This window comes from Heloderma suspectum, chromosome 4 (assembly GCF_057233095.1).
Source record: "Heloderma suspectum isolate Gila_16-S chromosome 4, 16-S_ref, whole genome shotgun sequence".
Taxonomy (NCBI): domain Eukaryota; kingdom Metazoa; phylum Chordata; class Lepidosauria; order Squamata; family Helodermatidae; genus Heloderma; species Heloderma suspectum.
The window spans coordinates 92,047,472-92,067,222 of record NC_139461.1 but is presented as its reverse complement, the minus strand read 5'-3'; the positions used below and the strand labels follow the sequence as shown (position 1 = coordinate 92,067,222).

The window sequence follows — 19,751 nt, the reverse complement described above, 5'->3', positions numbered from 1 at the left end:
AGCCTATCATGTTGTTGGTTTTGTTTTACTGGAAATGGTGGGGCGGCAGCCAGTCGGAAGACCAGCTGCCGCACTGCCGCACTGCCACCGCAGCGCCGCCGCACCACCGCCGGAGCTGCCGCCGCCAGGGAGATTCGCCCAAGGTAAGTCCTGCCCCGGGGGGGTCAGGGGGGTGGCAGACCGTTTCACCACCGATTTCGGGGGGCCGAATGCGCTGGCATTCGGCCTCCCCAAGATTCTGGCGAAATTCTCTGACATCCCTAGCAGATCCGTGATTTTTCTGGTTCAGTCCATGGAGGCAGATGCGCTCTGTGCTATGATGGTGTTTGGGTTATGTTTCTTGTAAAAATCATGGGGATCCCTGAGAATCTGTGCCTCACATCCCTGTTTTAGCAACGTGGCTGTACCCATGAGTGGTGGATCCATGATATTTCTGGTTCAGTCCATGTAGGTAGATGTGCTCTGTGATATAATGGTGGTTTGGGGGATTTGATCTGTAAAAATCATATGAAATCAAGAGGATCCTGCCAAGGATCCCTGTTTCTGTGCTGTGGAAACAGAATGTTCTGATTCAGTCTATGGAGGCAGATGTGCTCTGTGACTGGATGGTGGGCTCCCCTTTAAAAATCGTATGAAATCAAGGGGATCCCTTTTTGATGTCATGGATCCTTCTTTTACTTTCTTCCCCCTCTTGCATGCATCGAAACGGGTTGAAACAACTACCCTCTCTTTGTACGAACGGCAGAGCGTTTTAAAGCACGCTGCAGCACAATCCATCTTACCTGCGTTTACTCAGAAGGAAATCCCACGGAATGCAACGGGTCTCGCTCCCGAGTAAATGCGCGTAGGATTGCTGCCTCCGGCTAATTAGCCAGAACTCGCGGAGTCTGCATCTAGACGAGCAGACGGCGATAACGGCAGAAAACCCTCCAGAACGCTTTGCATCCATGGAGAATTAACTCAGGAAGTCACCGCCATATGTTTGCGGGCGGCGGCTAAGCTGGAACTTAGCTTAGCTGGAACTGGCGCTGTGCAATCGCCTTCCTAGCGAGGGGAGGACGGAGGCCTTCGCTTGCGGCCCTGCTCGCTTCTTTTCCCGCCGCCTGCCTAGCGCCCGGGCAAGGGGATTCGCGGAGCAGCAGCCCAGCGCCGAGCCGCGCGGCAGCGCTGCCTAGCAACCACCCCTCCCTCTTCCAAACAGCGAGGCGACGGCCGGCGCCACAGCCGCCTGGCGCATGCTCCGTAACGTCGGAAGGCGGGGAGGGGGGGGAAGGCGCCGCTTCCCCTTCCCCTTCCGCCTGGCTCGGTCCGCCGGCTCCTGTCAGGATGGGAGCAGCGGGGGAAGAGCTGCGGAGCCTGCTCTTGGCCGCAGGTGTGACGAGCGGGGAGCCGGTCCCTCGTTGGCGCGGCGCAACGGCAGTTTACCGGGGAGGGGGAGGGTCGAAAGCTGCCTTGCTGCGGGAGTGGGTGACAGGAGACGGGGACTCGTGGATGCGCGGAGCGGGCGGGTGCGTGGCGGGAAGTGACGGGGAAATGGCACCGCGTGTGGGCTGATGCTGCAGGAAGCGGGCTGGAGGGGGAGGGAAGGCCGGCGACGCCCCGCGGCTGGCCTCAGGGTCAGGCCTTGGGCAGCTGCTCGGGCCCCGCCCTCTCAAAGGGCCCAGCGGCTCGGCCACTGGCCGGCGTGCTGCTGAGGTGCGGTGGGGCCCCCACCGAAAGCTGGGGGTCCCTCCCTCGCCGAGGGTAGAAACCCAGCCGCCTCTCCTCGCCCACCCATTCAGGCGCAAGGGCAGGGGCCACAGGCCAGCAGCTTCCTGTGTGGCTGTGAAGGCCGCCAAGCAAGTGGTGGTTACAAGGATGGGCTGCCAGTGCCTCCCGCGGCGAGCTTGCCTGCCCGCCCTCTAGCTTGGGGAGGCGCAAAAGTAAGGAGTGTGGGTAAGCGAGTGGGTAAAGCAAGAAGAGGCTTTGGCTACTCCTGCTTTTGCTTGTTTGCCCCCTCCTTCTGGGTGGCACAGCAGGGGGAATTGGAGCCAGCAGGGCTGCCCAGAAAGAGCATGCAGCCAGGAAAAGTGAGGAGCTTGCTCCTTGTAGAAGCTGTTCCGTCTTCCTCTTGGTTGTGCATCCTCTCTTTGGGCAGTATGTGGGGGGAATTGAGCTCCCTGGCACTGCTCAGAGAGCCCTCTGCCCTCACTTCACATCTCTCTCCGACCCCAGTCTCAGTCATCAGGGCACCATGAGGAGAGCAGCGATGTGCAAGCAGACAGAGCAGGCTCATTCACTTGCTCGCTCATCATTCTGCTTTCCCTTTGGGTAGCACAGCCTAGAAGCTTGGGCCCAGTGAACCCCATCCTCCCTACTCCACCACCCCGAGAGAGTGAAATAGAGTAAGCATATAAGCAGAGGAGTTGGCCCCTTCTGTAAGGAACAGCCCCAGGTTCTGCTTGCTCACCCTGGGCAACACAGCTGGGCCTAATCCTCTCTGCTGTGCCATCCAGAAAGAGTGGGTGAATGAGTAGGTAGAGCCTCCCAGAGAGAAATGATCAGAAGTAATGGTGGCTGCTCTTTCCATTCAAGACTTGCCCAGTCCCTGACACTATGGGCTGGGGAGTGTGCAATTACAAAGAAACAACAGCTCCTCTACAATGCCACACTTTCCATGTAAGAATGCAGGCAAGCAAGAGGCGCAGCCACTGCCTCCTGGCCAGGGTGGCTTGTTGCCGTGGGGAACAAACCACCCAGAACCCATGGATTACCCACGTGGCTTTTCCCTCCTTGTTTTTTGTGCAAGCCTTGGTTATTGTGCAAGAGTGATGCCATGCAAAGAGGAGGATTGGGAAAGTGATAGTTCCAGTCACTTGCCTTGCCCCTCTGAGAGGCTCTTACCTGCTTGCTTTCCCTGTCTTTGGACAGTGTGTGGGCGGGAGGAAATATTGGACATAGTAGAGCCTTTAAGAGTCAAGAGCAACTACTGCTGATTCTGTTTGTTTGCTCTCTGGCACTCTGGTTGGGGTTTTCTGCACAAAATCACCACTGCTCTGTTTCCCAGGGGTGGGAGAGCAGCTGAAGAAGTGAAAGGTTGAAGTATGTGTTCCTTGCATAACCATTTGTCTTTGTCCGCTTACCAGCGGATGTGGTGTCCCTCTGGTCACCATGTTCAAATTTAGACCCAAGGGGCTCAATCTTTACTGCTGCCACATTCAGAGAGAGAACTCTGGCAAACTGTCAAAGGAAGCAGCTTGAGCCCATCTTCTCTTTCTAATGCCACCCAGTGAGAAAATATGCATGAACTACATCTGTCCCCTTGTGCTTGTTCTCATGTGGTGAAAAGGACTGGGCTGAATAGTGGGGCTAGGAGAATGGTCAGACCGGCTGCCTTTCTATACCAACAGAGATGGCACCAAGTCAGCAAAGTCTCTCCTGAAGTGTAAAACTAGGTTTTGGGGCTGTATTAAAAATCAGTGATCTGGAAAAGGCACATCTTAGAAGTCACATTCACGTGGAAGTTAATTTTAGGAGTGATATAGAATGTGCTGGATAGGATATGAACTAGGATTTGTATGTATCAGTCTATGGCATAGACCAGGATATATTCTCTTTTTCTCTTCTGCCACCTTTTCTTCTGGTAGTTGCTGGCCTTATACTTGCTGTAGATGCAACTTTTGTGGAAGATTTGGATGACTCGTAAGTATACGGTGTTTCTCTTGTGAATTATGGTTTTAGGGATTTGCATTTATATATTATGAGAAGGTGCATTTTCTGTAGCTTGATTCAGTGATGGGTTGCTTCATACATCATGCTCTTCCTGCACATGAGTGTGTTGGTGATCACGAATACAGCATGCCATTATTGCATGGTAGCACTTTTTGGCCTTTTCTGTAGCAGGTATGAAACATAAATGAGTAATAGGAGTAACTAAGCATAACAAGAAGAAACAGAAATGTGAGTTTGATTACACGACTCCTATAAATATATTGCCTAATATTTCTAAACAATGTACCCTGTACAAAAATTAAAAACACAGGCCCTGTTTAAAGGTTGTTGCATAGTGTCAGGGCATTTTAAGATATAGTCATTCCTGTTCTTCCCTTTAGTTCTTCTTAAAAGTTGTGGTCAGTCCTCTTTGCATCAGTCCCTGCCTTCAGTTGAAACAAAGGAAACAGTCCCAAAGGCATTCCTACTCATCCTCCTTCTTTGGAGGAAAAAAATACCCCTTATTTGGCTTGTACAGTTTATTTATTAAACTACAAATTACAATATAATAGCATCAAAATTTTGCAATCAACAGAGTTTGAGACTTTGCAGAAAAAAGCACTTTAATGGGATATCTAAAAATTCCAACAGACCTAGCTTGTCAAATCTCACTTCAGTAGCAGTTCCATAATATTGGTGCCAATTGGGCCAATGCTGAAACATCTCAATACACTATAGCTTCATAGCTAATAGCTGTGACTCCTAAAGCAGAACGTCAGATGATTCGATCATACCCATTTCACTGTTGACCTCAGGCAGTTATATCTGGAACAACCTGATGCCAAAGGAAGATGAAGAAAAATGTTACTAGCATACTCAGCATGTTGAAGAACCCCAGCATGAATAAGCTGGGAATCCTCAGTACTACCTAACAGCTTCAGTCAGGGATGCTGTTGGGTAGTGGGATGGATGGTACTCCCTTTCTGTCACAATTTCCCAATTCCCGAAAACACGGCTTGAAATGGACTATCATTTCAACATATGCCTGCCCACAGATTTCCAGGGACTTGGAAAGGCATTTGGTTACATGTTTACTAGGCCAATAATACCAGCATTATTGTTTATTGCTGTTTTTATAAACTTGTTTGTTTATTGGGTTTTTAAGATTGCTGACTTTGTTCACCACTTTGAGTTCCCTTTCCGGGAAATAGGTGGAATATAAGCTTTTAAAATAAAATAAAGACGTAATTCTTTTGGATTACAGTAACGCGCAATATCCTAGCTGACTAATCTTATATTGCTCCTGTATGGAATAGTAGCTGGACCTAGGCAGGTCCCCTGCTTGATCTAGTCAGCTGTGTTTGTAATATACACCAGATCAGTTCTTTAATGGTATTATGACTGACAGATGTTTTATTACGGACTGACATGGCATTGAAGAAGAGCAAATCAAGAATAAATGAGATCCAAGTGCTAGTTGGAGACCTGAAAGGAGACCAATATTCTTTATGATGTGGAAAGGTCTAAGGGCTTGAGCAGATGTGATTATACAGCCAGGGCCAGAAATATGGGAACAAGGATAACTGTTTTGGCAGTTGGCCTCTGTACACCACCACATTGAAGTTGAAAGGAAACACACCCAGATGGGAGCGAAGTCAGGACTGTCAGCTGTAATTCAAAGGGTTGGACAAAAGTGGGGCACTACCCATTCAGGAAGGACAGCCAGTGGCATACACACACACCCATTGTTGGTGGCTCATAAGTAATGTAAGGAATGGCTGAGCTGCATGGCCAGGTGTGGCCTGTTTCCTGGGTACCCCATGACCAATCAAGCAGATAAAAGGCCTGGAGGTGGTTCTGAGTGTTACATTTGCATTTGGTAGCTGCTCACTGGAACTCCCAACATAAGGTCCAAAGAGGTGTCCAGGCGAGTGAAGGAGGCCATCATTAGGCTGAGGAAACAAAATAAACCCATCAGAGAGTTAGCAAAAACAGTGGGAGTGGCCAATACAACAGTTTGGAATATCCTGAAAAAGAAGGAATTAACTGGCAAGCTCAGCAACAGCAAAAGGCCTGGAAGACCATGGAAGACAACTAAAGTGGATGACCGCAGAATTCTGCTCAGGGTGAAGAGGAACCCTTTCACAACATCTAGCCAGTCAAGAACGCAACTGTGGAGGTAGGCATGTCATTGTCAACATCTACAGTCAAGAGATGGCTTTATGAATGTAAATACAGAGGCTTCACAACAAGGTGCAAACCACTGGTAATGCTCAAGAACAGAAAGGCCAGATTAGCCTTTGCCAGCAAACACCTAAAAAAGCCTGCCCAGTTCTGGAATAAGATTCTTTGGACTGATGAAACCAAGATTAACTTGTACCAGAATGATGGGAAGAGAAAAGTATGGAGAAGGAAAGGAACAGCTCATGACCCAAAGCATACCACATCATCTGTCAAACATGGTGAAGGCAGTGTTATGGCATGGGCATGTATGGCTGCCAATGGAACCAGGTCACTGATGTTTATTGATGACCTGACTGCTGATAAAAGCAGCAGGATGAATTCTGAAGTGTATAGGGCTATACTTTCTGCTCAGATTCGGCCAAATGCTGCCAAACTGATAGGATGCTGCTTCATATTGCAGATGAATAATGACCCAAAACATACAGCAAAAACTACCCAAGAGTTTCTGAAGGCAAAGAAATGGGATATTCTTCAATGGCCAATTCAGTCACCTGATCTCAACACAATAGAGCATGCTTTTCTCTTCCTGAAGACAAGACTGAAGGCAGAAAGACCCACAAACAAGCAGCAGCTGAAGGCAGCTGCAGTGAAGTCCTGGCAAAGCATCTCGAGGGAGGAAATTCAGCATTTGGTCATGTCCATGGGTTCCAGACTTCAGGTAGCCATTGACTGCAAAGGGTTTTCATCCAGGTATTAAAGGCGACCCTTAAGTTTGGAATAATGTTGGTTTGTTCCATTACTTATGAGCCACCAATGATGGGTGTGTGTGTATGCCACTGGCTGTCCTTCCTGAATGGTTAGTGCCCCACTTTTGTCCAGCCCCTTGAATTACAGCTGAAAGTCCTGACTTGGCTCCCATCTGGGTGTGTTTCCTTTCAACTTCAATGTGGTGGTGTACAGAGGCCAACTGCCAAAACAGTTATCCTTGTTCTAATATTTCTGGCCCTGATTGTATGTTTCAGCCTTCACAGCAGGCTATTTACTCAGGTACTGTTCTCTTCAGTCAGGCTGTGATATTGGCAGTGATCTTGGTTGCCAGAAAAGCCCTTGAAGAGGGACTGGGAGGAGGCCACTACAAGGCTGTCTTCCAAATTCTGGTTCAGATTCTGAAACCATCTGGTTATTTTGAAGCTTTCCTCCCATGTATGAAGGCTTTGAGGGAGGAAATACCTGAACAAATTGGTGGAAATTGTTTTCCAAGGCCTGAAATTAAAAGATTGGTCTCTTAATTCAGCCTTGTGTTTAAGCACTTGCCTGGTAGCCACAGGCAACAAGGAATTGCCTGTAGGAGACTGAGCGCAGCCTGGTGGAGAGAGGATGGGGTGCTCTATCCCCCATCTGTGCACAGCATAGAAACAAAGCAGGCTGCTAGAAGAGGGAAGCCCAGTCCTCTATGCCCTACACAGAAATACAGTGGACTGTTGCGGGAGGGCCGGAGTTACCCATCTGTCCTCTGCTAGCTCCCACCATGTTATTCAATTTTTTTTATACGATAGTAACTTTGGAGGGCTCATTTCCAATGTTTTTACTCTTTTTCCTACCTTTATTTCATTGCTTACCTGCCTAGGGAAGAAAAACATCTTTGGGCAGGGTCTCTTTGTTTTGTGTTAACTATTGTTATACAGTGCCTAGTTAATCCTAGGTATATATTATTCCAATGATTATGAAGGATGGAAGTAACATAAAATTCTATTCAACAGTAAAGTATATGAACAAGCCAATGCTTAGTAAAAGTCGATAAACTCTGTCTTCTCCAGTTATTTTATCACTTTGTTAAAATATAGTCCACGTCTACCATGCATACCTCTGTCTAGCATGTGTATTTTACCAGTTATGCTTCTTTCTTAGATTTAAAGAGAATCGTAAAGATGACATTTGGCTTGTAGATGTGAGTATGACATTATAAAAACTTTATTTAAAACCCTATTACTCCTTATTGGCTTGCTTTAAAAAAAGTCTCCAGTTATCCATGTTTATTATAATCTCCAGAAGAAGAAGACAATGAAGTTATAAATATAACACAATGAATTATTCTTATTGAGAGTTTATTTTTATAATACATGATGGTTTAATGTGGGTACTCACTACTGTGTAGCCATTGGAACAGACTTTGTATGATAGAGAAACCTCACATATTATTGTTAATGATATTGACAGATGGATAAACTGTACTGAGATGATGATAATGATCCAGGAATTACCTTACTTGCAACTTTGCATATATATTGTCTTGCATGTAAGAACAAACAATGAATCATAAGGTACCCTACTGCTCTCTGAAATAGTCACTGGAGGTCACTGTCATAAGCAGCATTTTTAAAGAAGCTGGCATATAAAATTGTTTGCTTTTGAATTTGTTTAATAAATTTTGTTTTGCATATTTAGAATAAGTGCTCTTTAACTGAATCAGTATTTATGATTTAGGCATAGATTTGAAAAACTCATTTTGTAGTAGAAATGTAGCAATAAAAAAATTCAACAGATAGTGCTGAAAAAGCACATTTAGTATGCATTTGAAAAATGCAGTAATTTATCTGTCAGATCAGTGAGCTCATGTCCAAGAACACAGGTTATCACAGTTCCATTTTCTTAACTACAAACAAACAATGATAGAAAAAGGTTCAGCAGTTCTGAATGCTGAGAATACACCATGCGTAGTAGATGAAAGAGGTGGGACATATCTCAACTATCCATATATAAAATTGGTTTCTGAATTACTTATTGCCTCTCAAGGGAGTAATCATGAGTAATCCTCTGGAACAGCACTGTAGAGCTCTGTAGCTGTTAAAGCAGCAGAATGTTAAGAAAATATATTTGGATTTTATATAAACAGTATGCATTGTTATATATAAAAACATATAATTGGGGTTTGTGTGTGTATATATATATATATATACACACACACACACAACAAACATATATAACATGTTTTTGCTGTTCTGGTTTTCTCATCTTAAAAAATGTGATGGAATTTAGGCATAATCAAGCATAAAAAATCAACAGGACTGTGAAAAAGAACATAAGACCCATGCTGGATCAGACCAAGGGTCCAATCAGACCAAGGGTCCATCCAGTCCAGCACTCTGTTCACACAGTGGCCAACCAGCTGATTGAATTGAACCAGTGTCTAACCAGCTGCTGATTGAATAGTTAAGACTGTTGATTGCAAAAATGTGGCTAAGATGTATTTATTCCATATTTAGTGTTTTAGAAAACCCAGGGAAAACATGATAAGCTTTTTACCTTGGTAAGGTACGCTATGAAATTTATTTGGAAGGCTTAAAAAGGCAAAATAAAAAAAAATAAAAAATTCAAGACTTTTGTGCACAGCTATTTTCTGGAAATCTCACTGAAAGCAATAACTACAAGTAGTAAATGATCTAGACCATTATTATGTGAATATTCAACTTTTCTTCCTTAATCTGCTGGAGGAAGAAGTAAGCAGATGGTGGAGTAGTCTGTTAGATGCAGGACAAAAGGCCCAAATACTTTGGTCTGACTTCTGACAAGAGAATAAAATAATACCATAATTTGCCTCCCACTCATCTTGAAACACTAGGATCTATGCTATTTATTGCATTCTTAAATTGAACTAGGAGACCCAAATTTGCAGAAGCCTAAGTGGAGGGCATTTTATACGGACGTTCCAAATGCATGTGAGATAGATTCTCAAAAGACTTTACTGACTGCTTATTTTGGCTTGTTCTCAGTTCTATGCACCATGGTGTGGCCATTGCAAGAAACTGGAGCCAGTCTGGAATGAAGTTGGTAAAGAAATGGGAAGCATTGGTTCTCCAGTAAAAGTTGGAAAGATGGATGCAACTTCCTATTCTAGTAAGTACACTGTTAAAGCCTTCTATTCTGTATTAAAATTTACGTTTTTAATAGAAAAGTTAACAAGTTACCAAACAATATAAGCAAATTAGGGAGCAATCCTATGGCTGCTAGACAGCAGCTAGATGGCAATAGGATATTGTGTTATCCGGGAAGACCGCACATAACAGCCCCATCCTCTGCGCTCACAAGAGGAGCGCAGAGGGGCCGAAAAGGAGCGTTCCTGGGGGCGTTTTGAGGCGGGAAGGGTGGAAATGCCTGTACGACACATCCAATGTGTTGTACAGAAGCCTCCTTCCCCGCTCCGTCCTCCCGCAGCTAGACAGCCACAGTTGGCTGTCTAGCCGAAAATGCAGGGCAGGAGAAGCGCGGAGGGAACAATCTCCTCCGTGCGTCTCCTGCCCTGCTTTGGATAGGCGGTCGCCTCCGAGTTTGGAGGCGGCCGCCTATCTGGATAGGATTGCGCCCTTAGGTATTGATAGAGGTATTGGCATGGTTGAAATTAAGAGTTCAACAAGTGAATGGGCAAGGCCTCTTACCCTGTGACAATAGGAAATACACTGCATGTATATCGACATGAAAAGTACTTCATCTGACAGCATGTTCTTATGGTAATTCCCATGTATAAGCAGCAGTTGTAAGTTATAGAATGTTTGATGCTATGTATTATGTTTGTTTCCACAGACATGCCAGTAAAATATTTTGGAACATTTGAATTGTGATAAGAGAAAATGCACACTTTAAATTGTTAGTTACACTACTGTTTTTTGTAGGTATTGCCTCTGAGTTTGGAGTTCGAGGCTATCCAACAATTAAGTTGTAAGTTGAATTATGTGTCTTGTATCTTAAAATGCCAGTGCTTTGTAGCATCACTAGTGTCTCCTACACCAAATGTCCTTTTCTGTTGATGTGTACTGAACATAGACCAGTATTTTGTTCTCCCCATTGCTGTCTCACTTAAAAGCTAACTGGTACTGTGGGAAGGTTCACTGCTCCTCTGCTTCCTGCCTACCCTCCCTCTGTAGTAAGGCTTTTAAAATATATTGCTACTCTGTGTTCATAAAATGTAAGTGAGCCCCATGTGTAGCTTTTTTCACTGGTTATCTCTTATGCAGTGTATCTCAAATATTCATCCAATATTATTTTATTCAGATTAAAGGGTGACTTGGCATACAACTATAGAGGACCTAGGACCAAAGATGATATTATTGAATTTGCAAACAGAGTAGCAGGGTAAGTATGTAATGGGGTCAATCCTGTGTAGCATATGGGGTGGGTGTTGACGCTGTTCTGGAAACATAGCGCAACAGAGAAATGTGGATAAGTCAGCCCATGGTGTCTACTTGCCATCAGGGTGGCCCTATGTCATAACTGACAAGAGACCACACTTTGCTGAGGTAGCTCATACTCTTTTGCTATAATGTGTAAAAATGGAAGAGGTTATGTGAAGTGATGTACAATTCACCAAAACAATGTATTTAATCTGCCATAGATATATGTGAACTCTTGAACCTGTTGCAGACAGAAGATTCTGCTTCTCCCTGCCACCTTCATTTCAGCCTTGCCTTTATGGTTTCCTCCACATCACCTTTAGATTGCTGTCTTACAAAGTGTTCGCATAGCTGGAGCCATTAATTCCCTGGGCATGATGGGAACTATGATTAGATGTAAGGATTTGTCAGCCAAAGCAGCTTGATTATTAAGTTATTAGTATATGTGCCTGTCATTCCAAGGTCAGTCCCTTGTTATCCTCTGAGAAAGGAAGGGGAGAGATCTTTATTTACTATTATCATTTACAGTGGTTTTCAGTTAAACCTGTGCACAAATTAACAATTGTTGATCAATTTCTTGGTAACAAAGTAACATTTCTCCCAGACTTACCTTCCATAGTTTATTCAAACTTATAACAAGCAGCTCTTGCAGGTTGAAAGACTTAAATATAACACCTAGCTACCCAGCAAACTATTTAAAAACCAGTTTGTGTTTTTTACATTAATATTTTACAGCTGTAAGGTACCTTCGACTACATTTCTGTTAGCAGTGGAACAATTATATAAAGCAGCTTAATTCAGTATTTATATAGAACTATTTAGATTATTGTAGCTGCTATTTCTTTAACAAATGTCAATTACTATCAATTCCTAGAAGTCTTTATAAGTTAAAAGCATAAGAAGAGTCATGCTGAATCAAACCAAAGATCTATCTAGTCCAGCATTTTGTTGACACAGAGGCCAACTAGCTGCCTGTAAGAACCCGAGAAGCAAGATATGAGTGCAATAGCACCTCCCACTTGTGTTCTTCAGCAGCTGGTATACAGAGGTTTTACGTTCCTTAAAATACTGCTATCCTAGTAGGAAATATTGGGGAAAATGCATCGAAGTGCATGATGAAATTGCCATTTAGCAAAGCTAATTAAATCTTTAAATGTTTCTATATTGACTTCATTAATGATGCAACTATAGAACATAGTTGCTGAATGGGTAAGATAGGATAGGATGATGTAACACTTGCTAATGACTCTTAGTAAGCTTTTTTCTTTTTCTATTTAAAACAAGTCTTTATGCTCTTTTAAAGCAAAAGTATACTAATGCTTTTGATATAGTCTGCTGATACTTTTAAGTACTTCTGAAATTATTTCTTAGCATTGTCATCTGATAATTAAAAGCTCATCCTTTGATTTTAATAAAAATGAAAACTTTCAATGGATAATAACCAGTATATGAAATTCGCACAACTTAGTTTATACATTTTTTACTATATGCATATATCTATATGATTTGGAACTTACACTTTGGTTACATGTTTAGAGTAACTAGCTGGTGTGTTCCAGCACTAGTGTGCTGAGTACTTGTTGGTCCAGCTTAAAAGAAAAAAAATATATGCTCTAAACCACAGAGTAATTAAAAAGTCCTATCAGTGCAAGCAATTGATCAGTACTGGGATTACAACCTCAGGAAAGGCAGTAAAGAAACTGTTCTGCTTCTTTTTCTTCCTCACATTGATCTAGTTTTCCCCCTCTATTTTTCAGACCTATAATCCGACCCCTCCCTAGCCAGCAGATGTTTGAACATGTGCAAAAGAGGCATCGTGTACTTTTTCTGTACATTGGTGGGGAATCTCCATTAAAGGTTTGAAACTTCACAAAACGCAAGATTTTTTTTTCTTTTACTCATTACAGAAGTATGTGCTAGTAGTTGGCACCTCAGCCGTAACTACTTTGCCAAGTGCTGGAAGTATACTAAAATTACAGCTTCAAAGTGACTGTTTCCAAAAACATTTAGTGTAGGGAAGGATATATTTTATAATACGAAGATGATAAAATAACTATATACTCTATTAAAGAAAAAAGTATTTTGCAAAGTTAGTTAATGGCTGCATTTGGACATCACTTTGAGCCATGGTGGCTTAATAAGCTACACACAGTAGCTTATTTTTTTAAAATAGTCCATAATACCCTGCCACATTACTGGGCTAATAAGCTGTGCGTAGCTTATTAAGCTACTGTGTGAAAGCTGGGTCCGCCCTCTGTCCTGCTGCAGTTTTCCCGCCCCAGCAGTGGCACTGTTTCACCCGTTGACAAAATCACAGCAGCCTGTTTAACCTTCCACAGTATCCCTGTGAGAGGGGAGAGGTGTGGGGTGAAGTACAGGGGCTTATTTCAGCCCTTCCAGCATCACCCCAGCAAGGGCGTGGTGGCTGTAAAGCTCTGGAAGTTTGCAGGATCGGGACCACACTTCACACGCAACCTCTCCTAGTCAGGAGGTACGCGATGCACCATCAAACCCCTGCGCAATTACCCCAGAGGAGGGAAAATCTCTGGTGCAACAAAAAAGGGGAGGGCACAAATAAACCCAACTTGAGCATGCTCCGGGAGAGAGCGCAGGACAGGAAGGCCTGGCGTGCTATGGTCCATGGGGTCACGAAGAGTCGGACACGACTGAACGACTGAACAACAACAACAAATAAACCCTGCAGGATCAGGACAAAAGCCTCAATTGTGCACCCCACCCCCAGCCATTGCTGACATAGACACCTTCATTGTCCAAAATCAAGGACAATGAAGTGGAGTTGTGCATTTAACCTCCCCCCCCCAATATTGATGGCAGAGCCGCTTCTGTTTGCTGTAGTGCTAAAGCTATAGCACTTTAGCTCTAAAGTGAAATTGTGCAAAAGGCTCCCTCCCAGCCATTGTTGGCACGAAGCCTTTTTGTCTTCAGTAAATAAGCCATGGTGTCTTATTTAACCATCGTGGGTTATCGTGTTGTCTGAACCCAGCCAATATCTTGGGAAGATAAGGAACGAGTTGGCAGAATGTGGTATGAGATAATGTCTTAAATCCAACATTGTGAGAGTGGACTTCCTCTTGCTCTCCTCCCTGCAATAGCCACCCTGTTCTGGAGGGTCCTCCAGCCCTCTGGGTCAGATTTGGGAAGCATGTGTGAGGAGCTGCAGCAGTTGGGGGAAACTGTTCCATCAGCAGTTCCCATTCCCCTGGCGGATGGTCAAGGTTAGATACACTCGAAGCACAATATAAGTTGTAGAGATAGGGGTTGGCGAGGGACAGGAAAAAGAGTGCTGCTATGATTGCCTGGAGAATTTGTAACAATTTGGGGTGGGGAACAGCTGGCAGTGGGGATATCTATTGGTATAGTATGACAATGTTGAGACACAACACTAAGTACAGATAGAAAAAGATAGAAGAAGCAACACAGTAGATCTTTTCAAAATATGCAAGAGCAAAGTATGTGTGTGGTCTGCCACTTGACTCTGCAGAAGTTACATGATTGTATATTAGGCATTTGTATAGTCCCCAAGGCAAACTTTATGTCACTTTTAATCCCACCCACCCAGGAACTCTTTCCTATAAATTCTGAAATTTATCAGTGAATACTATATAAAAATGTGTTATTTTATCTAAACATATTTATGAAGATTGAGACACTGTTTTAAAATATGTATTTGTATTTCCACAGGAAAAATACATAGAAGTTGCTTCCGAACTAATTGTTTATACATACTTTTTTTCTGCCTCAGAAGAGGTACTACCTGAGGTAAATTTAGTTAACATGTATTTAAAGTAATTCACTGATTCATATTAAGGAATACCCTACAACTCTTAGCACTATGTTGGTATTAGTTTACATGAATGCAAGTTAGAGTAACCATTTTAAGTCTTTTTCCATGACTTCAAAGAGCCATTTATGTGTCACAGGGCAATTTATCCAGCGATGGCTTTGTGAAGCAACCACAGCAGACAAAGCAAGGCATCATTTATCTTTAAAATCAGCTTGCTTCAGTGGTTTTGTTACTGCGCTGTCTCCAATGAGACATGCTTGGTTTGGGTTTGTTTTTTCTTGGAACCCTTTGAAAAGGGTCAAGGGACTGATTTGACTATGTGCAGGATAGATACGGAACTGGTGGGGTATAATACTTTCAAGTCATTGTTGCTTATTTTCAACTGAAGGGGGAAACACGTATTCACTTACTGGAGGTTATGGGGGGATGGGAGTGGACTAGCCTGCACTGCCTCCAAGAACTGCTAATGTCTAATGAGTTAGTAGTCATTCTCTTTGCTGGCCTAGCCACCATCATTCTTGCCCTGAACCTAGGGCTGAATTGGAGAAAATAGTGGCCTTATACTGCTGCAGGTAGAAATTATAAGATCGTTCACTAATATTTTGTATTATTGCTTATATAAAGACACCCAATGTTGCTTTACAGTTACATTCATAAAGCTATGCTGTGGTGCATTTAAGATTGGTAAATCTGTCAAATTCCAGGTCGTAAACTTCTGTTTGAATAGGAACTAAGAGATGCTTTCTGTACTAGTTATTTGGGCATCGGGGGTGGGGGTGGTTTAAAGTTGAAAATCTTTGTAGGTTCAGGACAGAGCCCTACCAACCCAAATTGACTGAAGTCTTAAAAAGAACAGTTTCCATTTATTACTTTAAAAAAGCCCAAACTCCTAAAAATAGATATTTGACAGTCATTATTTTGGTGTCAAATTCACACATGCTGATGGCTGATAAATCAAACAAGTTAAGTTGGAGATCAATTTGATCCTTCAAAATTTCATGAACTTGAATCTTCAAGTCCAGAAAATTGAGTATTTTAAAAAAATACATCAGAAAAACAACATAAGCTGATTTTTTTAAAAACACACACACCCTTACTAATTCAGTTAACTGAATTTCACCAACAAGATCAAAATATTCCTTTTAAACCATCTAATCTTAAACATACTTAAACTGGAATATTCACCTGTGATGTAATATCATAATTTCCCCAATTGTACTGGTATCTTCACTATTTGTATCTTGGTGTACCTGATTTATTATAAGAGTTGCATCCTATGGCCATCCTGTGGCTTGGACATGCCCACAATGGTGGCAGACTTTCTCTATTAATATTAACTAAAAAGGGGCTTTAAGTCTGAGCAGGCAAGGGTGTTCATTGTATTTTTATTCTTTGACAGCATAGCTTAATTATTTCTATTGTAAATATTTTTAGTGACTCCAGTATACCTTTAGGGTTTAATGTCTCAGTAGCAGCTATGAGGCTGTTTTAATTTACTCAAGGGATCATCCTTCCTCTGTGTTGTCTTGGATCTACTCAGAGATTGAAAGCCTGAAAACCAGGACAAGGAATTTTAGGCTAACTAGTGAATAAAACTGCTGGTTTCCAAATCTCTATAGAAAGAACCAAATTCTTATCTCTAATTTTTAAAAAAGTACACCTTACTCTTACAAAATTGTTTCTCTAGATGTCACAAGAGCACCTTATTAAACTTAGGTATAATATATCTGCTATGGAGTATCTATGTGTTTCACCAATTAGTTCCATTGCTTAATAACACAAATTTGTTCCTTTACTTAGGAACATAGAAAGCTCCCTTATACCAAGTCAGATCATTGGTCCATCTAGCCCAGTTTTATCGACAGTGACTGGCACCGCCTCTCCGCAGGTTTAGGTTACATTAAAATAAGTCATGAATTAAAAAGTCAAGTCCGCTCAACCAGCCAAAAACCTGTCTAGATACATTTTTAAAGGGCTTCACCTGACAAGAGAGACACGAAATGCGCCTCAGTAGGGAGAGAGTTCTACAGCACCTTTCTTCACCTTCATGTGTTTGTTTTATTCAGTGTCTTTACTGTATTATTTGAATGTTTTGAAGACACCACAGGGCCATAACTGACATAGGAGTAAAAAAATACATACATATTTTCATTCTCATAGAAGATCGGAAAGTCAAAATTTTTGCAGGTTGTTTATTTTGTGTGCCATTAAAGTGTTTGCGTCATCTTTTTCTCTATCATACTTTCAGCATGTGAAACTTCCTGAGATGCCAGCTGTCCTGGTCTTCAAAGATGGAGCTTACTTTGTGTATGATGGTAAGTTCATGAGTATATTAAATCAAGAGTGCAGTCATATGCCGCTAACATGCATAGGATTTAGTTTATGCATTTTAAGGATTATAACCATAGTCTAGTCATAATCCTGATGTTGTCCTTATTTACTTTTTAAAAAATAGCAAAAGGTATTCTTGTCAGTGCACTGTCCTTTTATACTTAGAAATTCAAAAGTGGTAGCAGCCTGGCTGAAACTCTGATTGCCACATGAGGCACACATGCATGATAAATAGATTGTACTTCAAACTAGGCTAAACAGGTGTTCTGGAAATGTGAGTTGTGCAACATTCTTTGCTAGGCCTAGGTTATATCCTGATTCTTTAGTTATTTGTTTAAGCCAGCTAGCCCTTACACCATAATTGATTAATATGCTTGAAGAGTGGTTACATGTAAGAGTGCAGTGAACGACGTAGTATCACAAGTTCTTAGTCTTTACACCTTCCACTCCCATCTGATCTATTGTTTGCCTAGCAAGCAACTATCTGTTTTAAAAAAAATCTGGTATGTGAGGTAATTAGTACTGAAAATGATTTTTAAAAACTGCAGTGTGGCACACCTTTTTAATACAAGAGTAGAGCGGGCATGATTTTATACACACTGATCTCATTTTTATAGAAGCTTGCAATGTTATTGTTATAAAAATGTTGCAGTGTATCCTGTGGTACATGTGTGTTACCCGAGCCTGTAGCTGGGGGAACTGAAAAAGCAAAAGTTTGTATCAGAGACAGGATTCCCTGCTCTGAGTTGGATCAGTCTTCCTGTGTAAAAATTTGCTGCTGTTAAAAGTGCAACTAATCTGAATGCAAGTAGAGCAAGAGCAAGAGAGAGGTAGAGTTAGTAGAGCAAGAGGTTCTCCATGCAGTTGAGTGCTGAATTTGGCTGTGGAGAAGGGGTGTGTGTGTGTGTGTGTGGGGGGGGGGGATTTAAGTAAACTGACCTTTGCTGCAACCTGAGAGGTATGGGGGATTTTTGACTGGGAATCCATCTCTGACCTACAATATTAGCAACGGACCATATTGCAGCACTGCTGTAAGCTACTGTCTCTTAATACAACTTGCAGTAGGAGTATAACAGTGAACTATATGGCAGGGTTGTTGTATACTTTCAGCTTCAGCCTAACCTGCAATAGGGTCTACTACCTCCGGACAGCATTGTAGAATGGTCATAGTCTACTCAGTCTCACCTGCAGTGTCCGATGTGAACTATACCGCAGGGCTATCATAAGCCACACTGCCCCAGCCACAGCCCCTTCCAACCTGCAGTATGAGCACAATGAACTGCATTTGCTTTGGAATTTTTATTAGCAGGGTATTCTTCAAATGTTTCATACTTAATAAGAACTGTTTGAAAGAGCAGGAATTCTTCTCTTTATTCCCACTGGGGGATTTTTTAGTCCTGCCAACATGAAAATCTTTGATTCCTTCATTGGTTTTTAAGGGAAGCTTTCACTCCTGTTCCTAGGGAAATGTCAAAATAACTTAACGGTGTGAACCAGGAAATGACCTATCCAGGCAGTGAGATGTTTCTTTTTGACTTCTTTAGATCTGTCTTTTTCTCCATCCCGTGCTGCTTATTTATTTCAGAAGCAGAAGGAGCTGGAGAGAAATAGAGCAAAGGACAGTGGAAGAAGAGACACAGATATAACTGTCCGCCTCCCAGACTCCTTCTCATCCCCTCTATGGTCCTTGCCTCCTGTCTCAGCTAGCTTGTAATGCTTGTCTGCCAGCTGATAGTGGCAGTTTTGAAGCCTTCTGGGTTGCCACTTTACTAGCCACTTCTTGCCTCTGGTTTTCTCTTCCAACTGATTCAGTGTTCCGTGGCATTTTTGGTCCTCATTAAGCTTTTTTGGGCCAACCATCCCCTTAACGTTTTCTGTTTCTGAAGGGTTTTTTGGGGGGCGGGGGGAGTTCCCTCAAATCTGCTGACGCATCCCTTTTGTTTGTAGATGGTGCTGCTTTAGCTACATACGGGTTGGCACCAGGAGATTGTTTGCTCTTAGTATATATGATGTTGGGGCTAGAAGGCATCAGTTAATATGAAATGCTGATAACATTTTTTCTCTCTCGCTCTCCCCCCGCCCCCCCCCGGCACACTTTCTGGATTTTTTTTTAAAGAATATGAAGATGGTGATTTGTCATCCTGGATAAATAGAGAGAGATTTCAGGGGTATCTTAATGTAGATGGGTTTACACTCTATGAACTTGGAGACACAGGTATGTATTTCCTTCAAATTTATCACATATTCTGTAACATATTTCTGTATCTAAAGTCAGACAAAACTTGGGGTGGGTGGGTGTGTTTGTTTTTAACACAATTTTTGGAATCCTTAGAGGGATTGTGTGAACACGTTTTCCACCCATGCACCTTTGCTTCTTTGGATTCTGGTGTAATGATACTAAGCACCCACACTGTTATTAATACTAAGAACTTATCAGCACATTCCAAAATTCCTTTCCTGTGGAAATCTTAGATACTAAGCTAAAACCTTTTCTCCCAGACATGTTATCTTTACATAGACAGTCAATATCAAGAATGTAATCCCCCTGCCTGTATGTTACTGTTCCAGGATAACTT

At 42.5% G+C, this 19,751-nt stretch overlaps 1 protein-coding gene across 3 annotated transcripts in view; it reads left to right on the top strand.

Annotated features, from left to right (window-relative positions):
• Nucleotides 1–1,300: 1,300 nt before the first annotated feature.
• Nucleotides 1,301–19,751, top strand: part of TMX3 (thioredoxin related transmembrane protein 3) — a 33,536-nt gene continuing 15,085 nt past the window's right edge. For 2 of the 3 annotated variants that reach the window (XM_084849956.1, XM_084849955.1), the window contains exons 1-10: nucleotides 1,301–1,372; nucleotides 3,627–3,681; nucleotides 7,783–7,822; nucleotides 9,645–9,768; nucleotides 10,542–10,587; nucleotides 10,921–11,001; nucleotides 12,797–12,896; nucleotides 14,742–14,819; nucleotides 17,093–17,159; nucleotides 19,292–19,390. In XM_084849956.1, the coding sequence (XP_084706082.1) occupies nucleotides 1,327–1,372; nucleotides 3,627–3,681; nucleotides 7,783–7,822; nucleotides 9,645–9,768; nucleotides 10,542–10,587; nucleotides 10,921–11,001; nucleotides 12,797–12,896; nucleotides 14,742–14,819; nucleotides 17,093–17,159; nucleotides 19,292–19,390 (736 nt within the window). In that variant the 5' untranslated portion in view covers nucleotides 1,301–1,326. Of the gene's footprint in view, nucleotides 1,923–3,626; nucleotides 3,682–7,782; nucleotides 7,823–9,644; nucleotides 9,769–10,541; nucleotides 10,588–10,920; nucleotides 11,002–12,796; nucleotides 12,897–14,741; nucleotides 14,820–17,092; nucleotides 17,160–19,291; nucleotides 19,391–19,751 lie in introns of all 3 variants that reach the window. The other variant, XM_084849957.1, reaches the window with a different exon arrangement.